The sequence below is a fragment of the Ambystoma mexicanum genome, chromosome 6q (assembly GCF_040938575.1).
Source record: "Ambystoma mexicanum isolate Mex_15411 chromosome 6q, UKY_AmexF1_1, whole genome shotgun sequence".
Classification (NCBI taxonomy): Eukaryota; Metazoa; Chordata; class Amphibia; order Caudata; family Ambystomatidae; genus Ambystoma; species Ambystoma mexicanum.
Window position 1 is genome coordinate 2,179,857 of NC_090937.1, and position 16,898 is coordinate 2,196,754.

At 45.3% G+C, this 16,898-nt stretch overlaps 1 protein-coding gene across 1 annotated transcript in view; it reads right to left on the bottom strand.

The window, feature by feature from the left end:
* Positions 1-16,898, bottom strand: part of NCBP1 (nuclear cap binding protein subunit 1) — a 1,187,216-nt gene that overhangs the window by 910,644 nt on the left and 259,674 nt on the right. Inside the window, exon 9 of the mRNA XM_069630359.1 lies at positions 5,246-5,343. Within this exon, the coding sequence (XP_069486460.1) occupies positions 5,246-5,343 (98 nt within the window). The remainder of the gene's footprint in view (positions 1-5,245; positions 5,344-16,898) is intronic.

A 16,898-nucleotide genomic window follows, 5' to 3' on the forward strand; every position in this document is an offset into this window, starting at 1 on the left:
GGGGAAATTCCCTCAAGCAATACTGATCGCACTTCAAATTGATACTGGTGGCGAACAGATCCACTTCAGGGGGATCCCCAAAGGGCGAAGATCTATTGAAGGATTTACTGAGCTAGTTCCCACTTGTGGGAGACTGTTCTGCCTGCTCAGAGCGTCCGCCATCAAGTTCTTCTCTCCAGCTAGGTGAACTGCAGATAGAGAGATTCCTTCTTGTATTGCCCAAAACCAGAGCTGCATTGCCTCTCTGCACAGTGGCAGTAACCCTACGCCTCCTCTTTTGTTTCAATGGCATGAAAGCCTTCAGCGCTAGTCTGATCGCTCTCAGCTTTAATAGGTTGATGTGTAGTGTGGACTCCGATTGAGACCAGCGACTGCCGATGGTCAAGTTGTCGGCATGGGCACCGCGCGAGTGGGGCATCTGTGACAACCGTTATCTCCGCCCATGGTTGCAAAAACGGTTCTCCTTTCAAGATGTTCTCCCGACAGGCCCACCACTGAAGGTCTCGAGCCACTCTGTCCGGGATTAGTAGGAGATATAACATCCTCCCTGATAATTGTGACCACTGGGTCCTTAGTGCCCACTGGAGAGATCTCATCCTCAGGCAAGCCTCTAGCACTAGGAAAATGCAGGATGCCATGAGGCCGAGCAACCTCCAAAAGTAGAAGGCTGGTAGCCGTTGGGCATTTTGAAACCTGGACACCATCTGTAGAATATCTTGAGCCCTCACCTGTGGTGGCGAGGCTTTTCCACAGGGATGTCTCCAGGACTGCTCCAATAAACTGAAGCCTCTGTGATGGTATCATCTGCAACTTCTTTAAGTTGAGGGAGAAGCCCAGCTTGTGGATGAAGTGGCAAACCTAACCTAGAAGAATCTGAGTTTGTGCCGGGGACACTGCTCTGATCAAACAGTTGTCCAGGTAGGGGGTAGACCAATCCCTTTCCTCAGACTTGCAGCCACAACCGCCATTAGCTTGGTGAAGACCCTCGGGGCGGAGGTCAGCCCAAATGGCAGAACTCGAAATTGATAGCGTTGCCAGTGGCAATCCTCAAGTACTTCCTGTGCTTGTGATGGATTGGCACATGAAAGAAAGCATCCTGGAGGTCTAGAGATACCAACCATTCCTGAAGCTGGAGGGACTGAAGGATCTGAGAAAGGGTTACCATCTTGAACTTGTCTTTCCACAGGAATTGGTTTAATTCTCTCAAGTCCAAGATGGGTCTCAATCCTCCGTCCTACTTCGGTATTAGAAAATGGAAAGAATACCAACCCTTGTTCCTTTCCGCTACAGGTACCGGTTCTATGGCACCTTTCTCTAGCAGGTCTAAAATCTCCTGCATAAGCAGCAGGTCTGGAAGCTTCAAAGAGTTGTTCCCTGGGGATGACTGAAGAGTGTGTAGGAAAGGCAGGCAGTAACCTTGGGCAACTGTTTCCAATACCCAAGTATCTGATGTAATAGCCTGCCATTCTGTCAGGTGTTGAGTTAACCTGCCTCCTGCTGGTGTTCTGTGGGGAGACCTCAGAGGGGTTTAGAAGCGGCAAATGCAGAGGGTAAAGTGGCACCTGCTGATGCCGGTTTAGTACCTTTGACCCCATCCACCATGGGTGAATCGTCTCTGGCCCCTTTGAGCTGGCAGCCCTCGGCCTTTTCCAAATGTGGAGTAAAAACAAAAATGGCTTCCCCTCCAGGACGTACCTGTGGGGTGACTTGGAGTTTGACGGATTGCAGCCCCAAGTGATTTTGCTGCCGCCTTTGAGGTTTGCAATTTCTCTAGGCTGTCTGCTTTTTTGCCAAATAGAGAGGTGCCGTAAAAGGGCATATTCAGAAGCCTGGCTTGTACATCAGGAGCAAAACCAGACTTCTGCAACCAAGCAAATATGCGGATTGTGATACTCTCCGCCATGGCTCTGCTGATGCTGTCAGCAGAGTCGATACCTGTTTGGAGGGACTCGCACATCGCATCCTTCCCATCCTTGATGTTTAAGAATGCATCTCGTTCTTCCCCTTCTGGGAGACAGTCAGCTGCTGATGAAGCGCACACCCAAAGGGTGTGGCTGAATCTAGCTAGCGTGCAAGTGCCGTTGATAGACGTTAGTGCCATACTGCATGCTGAAGACTTTTAGACCTAGCATCAAATCTTTTGTCGTCTGTCTTGTGGTATAGTGGGGTATGCCTACTTACTACTTGACGTCGCTGCCTGCACTACTAAACTCTGGAGTTGGGTGCTTAAATGTTCAGGGTCTGAGGTGGATACTCTGTACTTCGCAGAGAGCCTTTTATTTCCTGCAGGGATAACTTCATGTTTCTCCCAATTTGCAGCTATTTTTCGCTGCAATGCAGCATGAAAGGGGTCTTCTTGAGGCCCTTTATCTAACATGTCAGTAAGATCATCTTGCTGGAAAGAGGGTGCAGGTATTGTCCACCCCATAAATTGCATAATTCTAGCCATAAGGGCTCTGTAATGCATGTCTGCAAGTTCTCCAGGTTCTGGTCTAGCAAATTCTGCCTCTGGAGAGGTATCTATGCCACTGGCATCTTGTAAAGATTCTTGTAGATCTTTCAATCTTTTCTCAGAAATTAGTTCCTCTAGAATGAGTACTACTGTTCTTTGCAACTCAAAAGGTCCCTCATTGTCGGAGTCCTCCCCTTCCTCATATATAGAGTATAAAGCTCAAATAATCAGATCTTGGATAAGGGGTAAAACCCATTTCCAGAGCAGAAGGAGCCAAATTAGTGGATACTGCTTGGGAAAAGGTTGATGTAGACGTTACAGGTCCCGACAAACCCGCAAAGGGCATTAAAAAACTCAAAAAGGGCCTTTATGTACTCGAGGGGACCGGAATCCTACTCAGTGTCGTAGATATTGTCCATGCCACTCTCAACGCCTCAGGCGGGACCTTTGTCACCTCTGGTGCCGGTGGTGTAGTTGAGGTTTGAGGCCTCCATCAGGGTCGACGACGGCGATGACAGATTTGTGAGTCGAAGGTTCATGGCGCTCAAGGGTTGTTTGCCAGGTTCAACGACTCACAGCATTTTTGTGTCTTTCACCCGGGGTATCACCTCTAGGCATCTCTGAGGTGGCAACCCTATAGTTTTGGCCGTTGGTCGTGAACATGTTCGACCAACTATTGTGTTATTACTGCAGACTGCATTCACAGTCTCAGTTGTGCACAATAGGGTCACCTAGGTTTTAACATGGTGGCTCCTTTCATCAGTTAGCCCTTCAACCATTCTGGGAGGGGGGGGGGGGGGGGTGTTTTGCCTTTGGCGGGAACCGTTGGGTGTCCCCGCCTAGGCTCCAGTGTGTGCGGGTAGGCAGGAAGTGGGGGGGTGGGGGGTTAAGGTTATTCATTCCCCTGCTTTGTCTGCCCGAGTGCCTGAATGGAACCAGTGCCCACTGGGTGGGGTCCACCCACACTTTTCTGTAAACTGCCGAGAGAGAATGCAGAGGAGTGTGGTGAAACTGAATAAAAGGGGAGGTTCATGCAATCAAAGGCAAGTCAGCCACAGGAAACTAAAGTAAACAAAGCTGCAGACTACCAGTGACGCTTGCATCACTGAAAAAACCACTGCTGTCCTGAACCAATTTTCCATTCAACAGAAGAGCTGAGAAGAGGAAGACTCCTTCCCTTTGGCTGGTGGGACCAAGCAGCTCGAGACGAACTGCAAATTGAGCCATCTCCCAAGGTGTTGTGCCTTTCCAGAGCTGCAGACCGCGAATAATAGGAGACCTCCAAACCATTTGCAGTGCAATATCTTTGAGAGGCCGAATCTGTCCAAGTCTTTGCTGAGCTCCAGGTGAACCTCCAGAGAGACGATCTAACTCATCCAAGTCCCCTCCACAGAGTGCAGGACTCTAATCGAAGATTGACTGGGCAAATACGGTCCTTGCTGGTGCTGAGAAAAAGGCACCAAAATCGCAGACTGACCTCGGAGACGAAGAACTCTGCGCCAAGAGGTTTTCTCACGATACTGCTGCCGAGACACCCGATTCAGAGTCCTTCCTTTTGTCACAAGACCAAGGAATCAGGAGACCGTGCTCTTGTTGCTGCACAGAGGAGAATCCTGCAACAAGCATGTCTTCTAACCTAAGGTACTGTGCAGTGAAAGGTATTGCACACCTTGTATCACTCTGGAGTGTGGGAGTGCAAAGGGGTGTCCTGGTGTGCACTCTACCTCTGACCCAAGCTGCCGGCTTGTGTCCCTACAGCAAGTCCTTTTGCAGGGTCTCTATCATTAGGTTAATTAATCAAGTATATTTTCCTAAACAATAAAAGTATCCTGAGGAACCTTTGCTGTTCTGCTTAAGACTTTGAATCTACTCCGGGCTGACTTTTTCGTATAGTTAGGAATTGGACTTTAAAAGCGTTAGCTTGCCAAGAACGTGTCTCTAGAACATAACGCTCTGCTACTGTATGACTAACCAACCTTTTTCCTTCCTAAAAGACTTAATTTTATGTGGTTTTGCTAACTAAATACAATTACTGTATATCTTTGACTTAACGCGAGGTCATTAGGGGAAAACCCTGTAAAAAAAGTTGTACTTCAAGCAACTACCACTGAAAAAGTGTCCTTTGAAAAGTGTATTTAGGTATTCTAAGTGTGTTAATTGAACTAAGTATTTTGCAGCCTTCCTTGTGTAGATATAATGAATGTGTATATTTTAACATATTATCGGTGCAAGTGTTTCTTTGGACTACTGTCCTAACTGGGTTCAATGTACTTACCTACAGCTCACATCTTCCTCCCATTGTAAGCCTGAATGATCGGCCACTCCACCAAGGTTCCTGGAGTAGCACAGACTTCTGGTAAGAGTTGGGGACCTGTATGCCAAGGGGTAGTTTTGTGAAGTCTTCGCTCAATTGGATGTTTGGAAAACACCACAAGCACCAAGTCACTGGCTTCACGGTGTCCAATCCCTCAAAATTCACACCAACCCAAGACTAACTTCAGAAATTAGAAATGGGCTTGAACATTCTACTGTGTGTCCTCAGAATAGGTAAACCTTTAGCAGGTTGCATTTTTACTGAACATCGAGGATAGCAAAGAGGCGAGCAAATGTATACCTAGAAGGACTAAAGAGTGCTATGAATGCTTTGTTCCCAACGCTTCACACATCAGTGTTTAGCTGCCAAAAAGATGTCAAATGCAACAAAGCAAACAGTCAACGAAAACCAACACTATCATTGCAACAGAAAGCATGTCTCTGGATTTCTTGATGAGTACACTGCAGAGCGGTGCTTACCAAGTCTTTCTTTCCTTCCAATGTGTTGTAATAATGCAATGGAGATTTTCTTCTATGACAAATCTTTCAACTGAGTGACTGCCAGGCATTACAGGACCCTATGAATGAAAATCAGTAGAAATAAACCACTTTGAAACCAAGCACAGTTCACAACTCATTTCGCCTTCCGTGAACGTCCTTTAATGGCTACTCAGAAAGTGCAACCCTTTTAAACAATCTTAAAGCAAATAATTTAGAAGTAATTGTGAATGCTGGGTTATGTTAGGTTGCTGGGATTTACATTGTACATCGATCGCTGCCATTTGCATGGTCTCTACGCATCTCTGAAAGGGTAAGGAGTGGGGTTAGGCAAGTGGGGAAAGAGGGGGGAAAACGCTACTGGGTTAATGTAAGCAGACCAGCAGTACTGGGAGCGCTCCATGCAGGTGTGTTTGTAGGTGTCCTGGGTCAGAGGCATTTGCATCCAGAGGGCAGCCTTTCATGACCGGACTAGAATTTGCAAGTGGATTGTAGTGGTGGAGTGTTCTGCTTGATGTCGGTTGAGAGAATTAGTCAAATTGCCAATTATGAGTGGGTTAGTTGTTAAACATGGGGTAGAGCGTGGGTTCTAGAAAGTGAACACTCCAGTGCTGGGATTTGTATGTAACTGTTGCAAATGGTAGTCTCTCTCCTGCGTCACAGGTAAGAGGTAAACCCAATATCTCTTGGAGCACAATTGTAGAAAAAGTCCTGGTTACCTTTCAATGAGAGATTGTTTGAACGACCCTTTAATAAAGGTTGTGACGCTTGTTGCTGTATTTAAAGAGTATTTTTATTGTTATAGTGTAGACGTTTCGTCTAGAGTGGTCAGCCGACACGCGTTTCAACCCCTAAGGGTCTTTCTCAATGCTGATAATGTTTACATTGGTAGGCAATGACGGTGACAATCATTCAGTTATAATACATATAGAAAAGCCATTACATTGGCAACCGTTTGTGAGACATACTTGGAAGGTGACAAGGCGTGCGTGTTTCAGTGAAAAAGGCATATTTAACGTTTTTTTCAAAAATGATGTTTTGCATTCATCTATTTTAAACATGGTTACAAATGGGCAGACAGGAAAAGGAGGAAGAAAAACAAGGTTGGACAGGGAAAGCAGAAAAGAGCTGGAATTAGTTGGAAGTCTAAAATGTCATAAAACAGCTAATTAAAGAATCTGCGCTTCTTACCGGGTCGGGTATGGTGGAGGATAATCTGTTCAGGGTAGTTTCTGCCGGATGGCATGATGGTCTGCAAAATTCAGCAATTGTCCATGAGGCTGGAAGGTTGGGTAGAAAGGAAATAGGGTTCCAATTGTATTTGCAAGGGTAATGAGACCCGGAGGCCAGCTAGGACAGTATAATCAAACTGAGAAGAAGCTAAATATTCAGCGTGCCTGTTGAGTCCTAGTTTGGCCAGAACTGTGGTGAAAGGTTACGTCTAGGCGACCGTGGACTTAGTTAATAAAACACGTGCGATTGCCGTGAAGAATGTTTTGTGAGAAACTGGGAGAAATGGCTGTGTGGCTAAATTTAGCAACAACCGTTTCATGCCAATACACAATAAATGTAATGCTGTCTGCTGGTAAGTAAAACATGTATAAAGAATTACAAAAGAGAGGATCTATGTCTGATAGGACCGTCTAGTAATTACCAAGGTGCTCTTAATCATGTAGTTGTGAGGACCTTTGGGAAGACACGGTTGTGCCTAGTAACAATTTAGATTGAGAGACGCCCGTTTCTACAACTGGGGGTTCTAAAGGCAATCTAGGTAACGGATAAAAAAAGTCCAGCTCTCACTGTCCTTAGACGGCACTTGCCGTGTCTAACTCTTAACTGCTGCTAGCGAATGCTGCAGTGACTGTTGGTTTCCCCGACAGTTCTGGTTGCGTAATCCCTGTGAGCGTGTGCGTGCAAGATAAGCGTCTGAGGAAATCGGCGCAGGGGAGACTGGATTGTGTCTCTCCTAAAGAATTGGTTGCACAAGGTGTGCGCACGTTGTCTAGAAACACTAGTCTTTATTTTAAAGATAAGAGTCAAGATGGGTAGTAAAGCACGTTGAATCTAAAGCATATTTGAAGGTAACAGTCGTGAAGCTTAAATGGAAGAATTGAAGTTGCTAATGTTAAACGTTTTCTGTGGGATCCAAAAGTATACTGAGTAGACGGGGTCTAGAAATCAATTAAGATCTTTAATACAGTGGTCTGAAGAGTGAAAGATGGCACTGCAGGGCAACACTGAAAAGGTGATGAACGGAATCGGAAGCATAGTGCCAAGGACCAGTGGATGGCCCTAACTTTTCTAGGATGGAAGGTTTAAGGTAGTACGAAGAAAGGAAATAAAGAAGGGCATGAATCCCTGAGAAACATGGGAAATAAGTGAATCCTTGTAAACTGGAGGCAGCCATGTTGGTTACATACGGTTTAGTCAGAGTGTTAGGGAAACTGACCACGTTCAAAATTGGTATAGATCCAAGTGACATAAAAAGACATTGAAATGGTGGTCAGAGTTAAGTCCATTGTTAGTACATCTGAAGTGACAATTTTTGCCCCTTCTTGCCATAGTCTGCGCTCTGTCCCCGCCTCTTGGTCAACATTTAATAGTTTGTAGTCCAATGAAGCGGATCAGTCTTTTGTCGTCCACTTGGTGCCGCTTCTGCCAGTGACTTGCCAGGGGCAGTTTAGGGTCCTGTGAACGAAAGATATTTACGTGTTCTTATTCTGACACGTTCCCCAATTGTACTACCAATGTAGATCTTTTTGCATACACACACAATGGCATAGATTGTAAACTTAGATCTGCAGTTTATGTGATCTAATATTTTGTACTCTTATCAACAGGTACAAAGGACCAAAGGTTTCCTCGATTTCTCACTATCCAACAATATCCAACGATATCTTTTTGTTCAATGTGACTAACGCCAAACGTGTAGAATCACTATGGGAGCCAGCTACGCACCTGCATTAGCAAACTGCTTCATGCACTGCTATGAAAGCAAGTTTGCACTAACAATACCAGAATACAAAGAGCCTAGTCATATGGCTCCGCTATATAGACAATTCCGATATGGAATGGTGCCCAAGACCATCTAAATAAATACGTACAGTTAGTGAACTAACCATTTTAGGATAGAACTGACCAGCCACATCAGCACGAACTTAATCAATTTCTTAGACCTTACCATCAAGATCAAAAACAACCAGATCACCAAAAGAACCTTTTGCAAACCAATGAAGTCAACTCAATCCAACACGCTGAAAAGCTGTGACAAGAAGACTGATTAACATACCGAAAGGTGAATAGGTAAGAGCCAAGAGGAATTGCGACACCAATTCAAGCTTTGAAGAATGCACATTATTGGACAAATGGTTTGCATCAAGAGGCTACATGGTACAGACCGTTACTGATGCCAAAACCAAGACACAGACATTGCCAAGAGCAACATTACTAACCCCAAAGGTTAGAAATAAAAACACCAAGGATGACAATCAAATTTATAACAAGGTACAACACTGACAGCCACAAGATACAAAGGATCTTGCAAAAACACTGGTCAATTTTACTCCTAGACCCGAACATCAATTCCATCCTAAAACCGTACCCAAGCTTGACATACAGCAGAGCACAGACTCTACGTACTCTACTAAGCCCTTGCTACAAGCCACAGCAGAAGAGACCTGAAATAAACTGGCTAACAAATGGGTCACCAATCAGGGTCCACCAAATGTGGTACCTCCTCGACGTGTCCTTATGCCGAAAACTCCGTAACTGCCAAGAGTACAAAATATTAGATCACAAACTACAGATCTAAGTTTACAATCTATGCCGTTGTGTCTATGCGAGAAGATCTACATTGGTAGTACAATTAGGGACCTACATGTCCAAATAAGAACTAGTAAATAACATTCACAGGACCCTAAACTGCCCCTGACAAGTCACTGGCAGAAGCAGCACCAAATGGACGACAAAAGACAGATCCGCTTCATTGGACTACGCACTATCAAATGTGGACAAAGAGGCAGGGACAGAACGTAGACTACGTCAAGAAGAGGCAAAAAAAATGTGTCACTTCAGATGTACTAAAAATGGACTCAACTCTGACCACGATTTCAATGTCTTTATGTCACTTGGATCTATACCAATTTTGAACTTGGTGTCCTTTCCCCAACTCTCTCAGACTAAACCATATGTAACCAACATGGGTACCTCCATTCACTTGTTTCCAATGTTTAAGGGATTCATCCCCTTCTTTATTTCTCTTAGTATCCCCCTTAAACCTTCCATCCTAGAAAAGTTGGGCCCATCCACGGGTCCTTGGCACTACGCCTCCAATTCCATTCATGACCTTTTCAGTGTTCCCCTGCACTGCCATCCTTCACTCTTCAGACCACTGTATTAAAGATCTTGATTTCCAGACCTGTCTACTCAGTATACTTTTACATCCCACAAAAAACCTTTATCATTAGCAACTTCAATTCTTCCATTTAAGCTTCACGACTGTTATCTTCAATTATGCTTTAGATTCAACGTGCTTTACTACCCATCTTGACTCATCTTTAAAACAGACTAGTGTTTCTAGTCAAAGTGCGCACGCATTGTGCAACCAATTCTTTAGGAGCAATCCAGTATCGCATGCGCCGACATCCTCAGACGCTTATCTCACACGCACATGCTCATGGGGATTATGCAACCAGAACTGTCGCGAAACCAGCACAGTCACTGCAGCATTTGCTAGCACCAGGCAGCAAGTAAGAGTTACACAGTAAGTGACCTCTACCTAAGGACCGTGAGAGCTGAACTGTTACCTAGATCACTTTTAGAACCCCCCAGTTGTAGAAACAAGCCGTCTCAACTGTTATTAGGTACAACCGGGTCTTCCCAAAAGTCCTCACAACTACATGATTAAGACCACCTTGGTAATTACTACATGGTCCGATTAGACAAAGCCTCTCTTTTTTTGTAATTCTTTATACATTTTGACCTTACCAGCTTACGGCATTAAAGTATTCGCATGGAACAATTTAGCCACACATCCATTTCTCCAAGTTTCTTACAAAACAAGTTCTTCACGGCAATCACATAGGTTTCATTAACTAAGGCCGCGGGCGCCTAGACTTAACCTTTCACCACAGTTCTGGCCAAACTAGGACGCAACAGGCATGCTGAATATTTAGCCTCTTCGCAGTTTGATTATTTGGCCCTAGATGGCCCTCAGGTCTCATTACCCTTACAAATACAATCGGAACCACATTTCCTTTCTACCCAACCATCCAGCCTCATGGACAATTGCTGAATTATGCAGACCATCATGCCATCCGGCAGAAACTACCCTTAACAGGAGATTATCCTCCCACATACCTGAAATGGAAAACCGCAGATCCTTTAATTTGCTGTTTTATGACATTTTAGACTTCCAACTAATCCAGTTTTCTTCTCTCCCCATCAGGCATGGTTTTTCCTCCTAGTCTTTTCCTGTTTGCCCATTTGTAACCAGGTTTAAAATTGATGAATGCAAAACAAATTTTTCAAAAAACCTAATATGCCTTTTTCACTGAAACACACACCTTGTCACCATGCCACTATGTCTCACAAATGGTTGCAAATGTAATGGCTTTTCTACATGTAACATAACTGCATGATTGTGACCGTCATTGCCTACCACTGTAAACATTATCAGCCTTGAGAAAGACCCTTAGGAGTTGAAACGCGTGTCAGCTGACCACGCTCTCTAGACAAAACATCTACACTAACAATAAAAATACACTTTAAATACAGCAACAAGCGTCAGAACCTTTATTAAAGGGTCGTTCAAGCAATCTCTCATTGCAAGGGAACCAGAACTTTTTCTATAGTCATTATACATGTAAGATATTTTGAGCATGGAGACCAAAAAGGTTAGTGGGGGACTTAGTGGGCAACTTGGAGCATCCATCCATGTGGCCTTTGTGACAGTGTGGTGCTTTTCGGGTAAGGTAGTTGTGAGACGTTATCAGGCTTAAGTGGGCTGCGATTTCTGGCCATGGACAGTGTGCTGCGACTTGTCTTTCATGCGAGTGGGGGATCACAGGGGTGAGAGGAAAACCAAAAAAAAAATGCATCTATCAGTGGGTACAGAGTAGGCAATAAGCGGGAATAGTTCTAATGGGGTGTTCAGAGTTAGGAGCACAAGTGAGGGAAGAGTTCCTAGGAAAAACAGCATGCTTCAAGGTGCAAGATCTAGGAGGCAGTCATTACATTGTGCATCAGATAGCCATCTAAGTTTTGCCTTTTTGCTAACAAGTAGTCACCGACTGGCTTTTTTTTTAACTCTATTAGTGGTCACAAAAGATACACAGCACTTATCACATCATTTTGACAGCATACAACAAGTACATGATATATATCTCATTTGAATGTTAATGATTACATAGTCTCATCATCCTCCGAAATCATGTCGCACAAGTACATTCTGAAGGGACCCCAGATGTCTTTGGGCCTACTCGTAGTTGGGCAGGTAAGGACAAACTGTTCCTCTGTTTCGTATACATATGTTAATTCTCGAAGGAACTGTTTCATGTTGGGTGGGGCAGCACTCTACCAATTTTGCAAAATACATTTCTTGGCCATCGCACATGAGATGTTAAACAGTCTCCTGATTTTTTCAGAGCATTTGCCTATTTCACCAAATAGGCATTTCTGTGGCCTTAGCATCGGGGGGACCTGTGTGATTTCCTCCAACATCTCCGCCACCTCTCTCCAGAAGTCTGCAACTACTGGACACCCCCAGTACATGTGGAATGCACCCGCCTGAGGTGCTTTACATTTGGGACATTCACCCGAACCACCATCATAAACTTGGCTATTTTGGCTGGAGTGTAGTGTAATCTGTTTAAAATCTTAAACTGGATCAAGCGTAAGCCAGGGTTCAAGATTACTTTTTGGTAAGCGAGCGGTATCTGTCCCAGGTCTTATCAATGGGGGAATGCAGATCTCTTTCCCATTTGTCTTTGACCTGGTTCGCTGTGGGAGAGTGTGCCTGGACCGCTGTATACAGTTTGGAGATCCCGAGCCGTTATCAGCTGTATACATTGATGTGTGGGGGGCTCATCTGGGAAGAGTGGCCAGTGATTCTGAAAAGCTGATCTCATGCGATAGTGTTGGAGCGTTTTGAGTGGTCCCCCACCCAGCGCCCTCAATATATCTTGTAGGGTTGCAAATTTCCCGTCGAACATATCACCCAGTTGCATTTCCTCATTGGGATCCCAGGCTTCCCGCAGGTTACAATCGTGTGTTGGAGGTATGCCTAGGTAACTCCAGAGGGAGATCTCTGGGTTATAGGGAGTTTCCACTCCGTCTTATATAGCCTTCCATGCCCCAACCGTACAACTCACTGGGTTATAATCACATGTGTCTATAATGCGCATCAAAAATTACAGACTTTATACTCCCGGGGTGTGTAGTGTATTATTCTATCCACGCGTGAGGGGGGCATCAGTCTCTCCATACCAGCAGTATTTCGCGAGTTGGGCTTGGGCAACAAAAATACAGTTCAAAATCGGGCGCCGCTATGCCACCTGAGGATGGCTCAGTCATTTTTTCCCATCCTATCCTTGCAGTCTTACCATTCCACAGAAAAGTTACCACCATGGATCGAAGCCTAGCAAAGAAGGGTCGTCCCCGGCCATATAGAGATATTGAAAGAAAAAAAACAAAAAAAACAGCAGTTTGTGCAAAATTATCATTTTAAGGACTGCGACTCTACAATGCAGTGAGATCGGAAGGTGTCCCCCACATCAACAATTTGGTACTTAAGGTGTGTAGTGTGCTTTCATAGTTATCTGTGTATAGTGTATGTCTGCCTCTAGAGACCAGTATCCCCAGGTATCTAATGTTTTGTTCAGACCATTTAAGTCCAGATAGATTATCTGGACATTTGGTTGCCGGAGTAAGTGGGAATCTCTCAGATTTAGTCTTATTTATAGTATATCTGGAGTAAACTGAAGTTCTGATTCTCCGCCATAATGGGTGCAATATTGTTTTCTGGTTCACGGACGTATAAGAGTATATCATCCGCATATAGGGAGATTAGTTGGGTAGAGCCTTTCAAATGTATCCCCCCTACCAGAGTGTCTCAGCCTAATTGCGACTGCCATTGGCTCTATTGTCAATACAAATATTGGCGAGAATGGGCACCCCTGCCTGGTGCCCCTCCCCAGTAGGAACAGCTCTGAGGTGGTTCGGTTAGTCAACACTCGTGCGCCAGGTTCCATGTATAACAGCTTCACATATCTGATGAAGTTCGGGCCCATCCCAAATGTTTCTAGCACCGCTAACAAATAAGCCCACGACAATGATTCAAAGGCCTTTTCGGCATCTAGGGATATGGCCACTGCGTTCCTTTGAGGGTCAATTTGTGCCATACCACCAAAAAGTCTACGGAGATTAAGGGCCGTGGATCTAGTGAGGATAAACCTGTTTTGGTCGGGATGGACAAGTGTAGGGACTTCCGGTAGGAGCCGGTTAGCCATCACCCTTGGAAATATTTTGGCATCAGTGTTTATAAGAGAAAGGGGCCTATATTATATATTATGAGGTGGGCGACGAGGTTTAGGGACTACCGTTATTATGGCTTCTCATTTTCGGGGTAGTATGTTGCTCTGGATGGCTTCCTCCCACAAAAGCAACATCACTGGCACCAGCTCCTCATGGAACTCCTTGTAGAGTTCCGCGCCCAATCAGTCAGACCCTGGAGCCTTACCCAAGGCCAATGCTTTAATCACCTCAGCGATTTCCTCAGCGGTGACCGGCTCTTCCATTGCCAGTCGGGCCTCCTCAGAGTTTTGGCATTGCGAGTGCCTCTAAATAGGATTTGATTTCCGGGCTTGACTTAGTGTCTTTGTTGCTATATAATTCTTGGTAGAATTTAGCCAACTCATTGTTGATATCTTGCTCCCCTAGGAGTGCCTCCCCCTGTGATGTTTGTATACTTGCAATCTGGTTAGTTTGCCTATCTTGTTTGAGCAAGGTGGACAGTGTCCTCCTGGCTTTGTTCCCATCGCCATATCTACGGGCGTGGACCGGTGCTGCCATATATTGCACTTCTCTCGTGGCCAACTTGCCAAATTTGTGAAGCCGTGCCTGAATTTCAGCCAGTATTGCCTTATCTTGCCTTATCTTGTGTACGAGTGTAGGTTTCTTCAAGCTCCCCTAGTCTACTTTCAATTTTGGTTAATTCAGCTCAGACCCCTTTCAGGAGCCCCACGGACTTAGATATTAAGGTTCCTCTGACCCAGACCTTAAAGGATTCCCAGACAATCTGTCGACCGACCCGATATTGTTGAAGAACTGACTTCTATGTGTAACTCTTCCACAACCCCAGGGTCACTCAATATTCCTCCCGGCATTCACCATCTTTTTACGGGTCTGGGGCAATTACGAAACTCAACCTCCATCACCACAGGGGAATGATCGGACAGTGTGCGGGATAGTATTTTGCGTGCTTGCAATGCAATGTTCACAGCAGGGGAGCCGAACCAGTAATCGATACTAGACTCAGTGATGAACTGAGGAGTAATACATGTATCCCCTTCTATTCGGGTGCAGCAAACGCCAGGTGTCTTCAAGTAAAAGCTGTGGTAGAATGTGTTTCAGGGTAATAACCGTTTTGTTAGGCGACCTGATGGCAGTACTGGATCTGTCCAATCCGGGATCATGGGCAACATTAAAATCTCCTCCCCACAGTATGGTGGGCACATCTATTGACACAATCAACTGATATATAGACGTATAAAAGGAAGGGTCATCAATATTAGGACCATATGTGTTTACCAGTAGTATTTGCTGACCCATGACCTCACCCCAGACCAGTACATATCTGCCAAGCGGGTCAATCTTTTGGCCCAACAGCTTGAACCCCAATCCTGGATGAATAAGTAATGGCCCCCCTGGACTGCGATGAATAATTAGTATGGAATCTCAATTTGCCACACTTGGGCAATATGTGCCCGTTATTTGCATTCATCGTGTGCGTTTCTTTTAACGTAATCTGGGCACCATGCCTGGCTACATAATTGCCCACTTTTAGTTTTCAATTGGTTATTTAGCCCCTTACATTCGACAACAGCGTCACTTTTAGCCCATCACCAATGCATCATGGAGAAATGTTTCGATGACACCATGCATCTTAGAAATATACTGTTTGTACAGTGCGGGTAGCGCTAGCATCTGTGTAACCACTGGTTTAACCATTAACAAACATTCTGCTTCTTTCGTCCTTGCCTCCGGACGGGGCTCCTGAACACGGGGCCCATTTACCGTCTCAAACCATGAGTCTGTATCAACCACAACATACTGCGTACCCTCTAACCAGCCCCCCACCCTCATCACCCCCAACTTAACAATGTTCCCATTTCAACTTGTGGAATTTTCCTGGGGTAGTCATGTTGCCTCACATGACCGCCAATTCTGGTTCCCACCGCCCCAGCAATCAACGGATCAAGAGGCCATCCTAGGCACCATTCAGCATCGCCTTGGACCAAAAAAGGAAAAACCGGTAGCTTAAATACAGTTTAATTTATCCTGCGTCATTAGTCTGCCAGACGGGGTCTGTTCTGTGCCGGTCTGTGCCCTCAGGGAGGAAGGGGTATAGAGGACTCTATATACGCTACGGCTTCAGTCGGATTTTCAAAAAAGTGTGCTCTTCCTGCATGTTAAATCCTCATCTTGGCTGGGAACATCAGAGCATAAGAGATCTGGCATGCTTTCAGAAGTTTAACTGGTTCGTAAGATCGGCTGCTTGCCTGAACCGTGGCAGAGAAGTCTGGGTACATATGTATGCGGTTCCCCTCATATTGCAATGTTCTAGCCTCTCTTGTAAGGCGCAGGATAGTGTCTCCATCTCTGAAGTTAAGGAGACGTGCAATTATCGTACGTGGTGGTGCGCCTGGTTTGGGTACCGGTGCAAGCATGTGGTGTGCTCTCTCCACCAGGAAATGTTCAGAGAATGCTGCAGGCTCGAACAGAGTTTTGAATAGCGCTTCCAGTTGTTTCTCCATTTGCCCCTTCCCAAAGGACTCCGCTACGCCCACCACCCAAACATTGTTCCTCCTCGATCTGGATTCAAGCTCTTCACATTTACTTTGCAATTTGCGCATTGTTTCTTTGATATGAGTAATGTCCCGACCGTGATGAGCAACAGTATCTTCATTTACACTTATTCTGTTCAGTTTCTGTGACACGTGCGCTCTCATCTATTCTGGCCCTCATGGAGCCTATAGTGGCCACTAACTCATCTAGTTTTGTGTTTACTGCCAGGAACCCATCCATTCTGCACCAGCGTCGCCAGTTTGTCATCTCCCAGTTTGTCATCTCTCTCCCCATTTTCTTTGAGAGTTAAACTGGGCTCCGGGTGCATCTCAACTGTCACATTTTGATTTTGGCCACTAAGTGTCCATTGGTCCCTTTTTCTTGCTTCCAGGGGTCCCCGATGCCTTGCCCGTTTTATGTGGTTCCCCCATTTCATCGCAAGGTTGTGCGTCACTCCCAGCTGCACCCCTGTCGATGTTCAAGACAAGGATTCTTATAAGTGTTCACTCCCAGTAATGTGTTTCGCGTGGCCTGCAAGGGATGAGGTTACGGGTATGCCCGTGTACCTTCG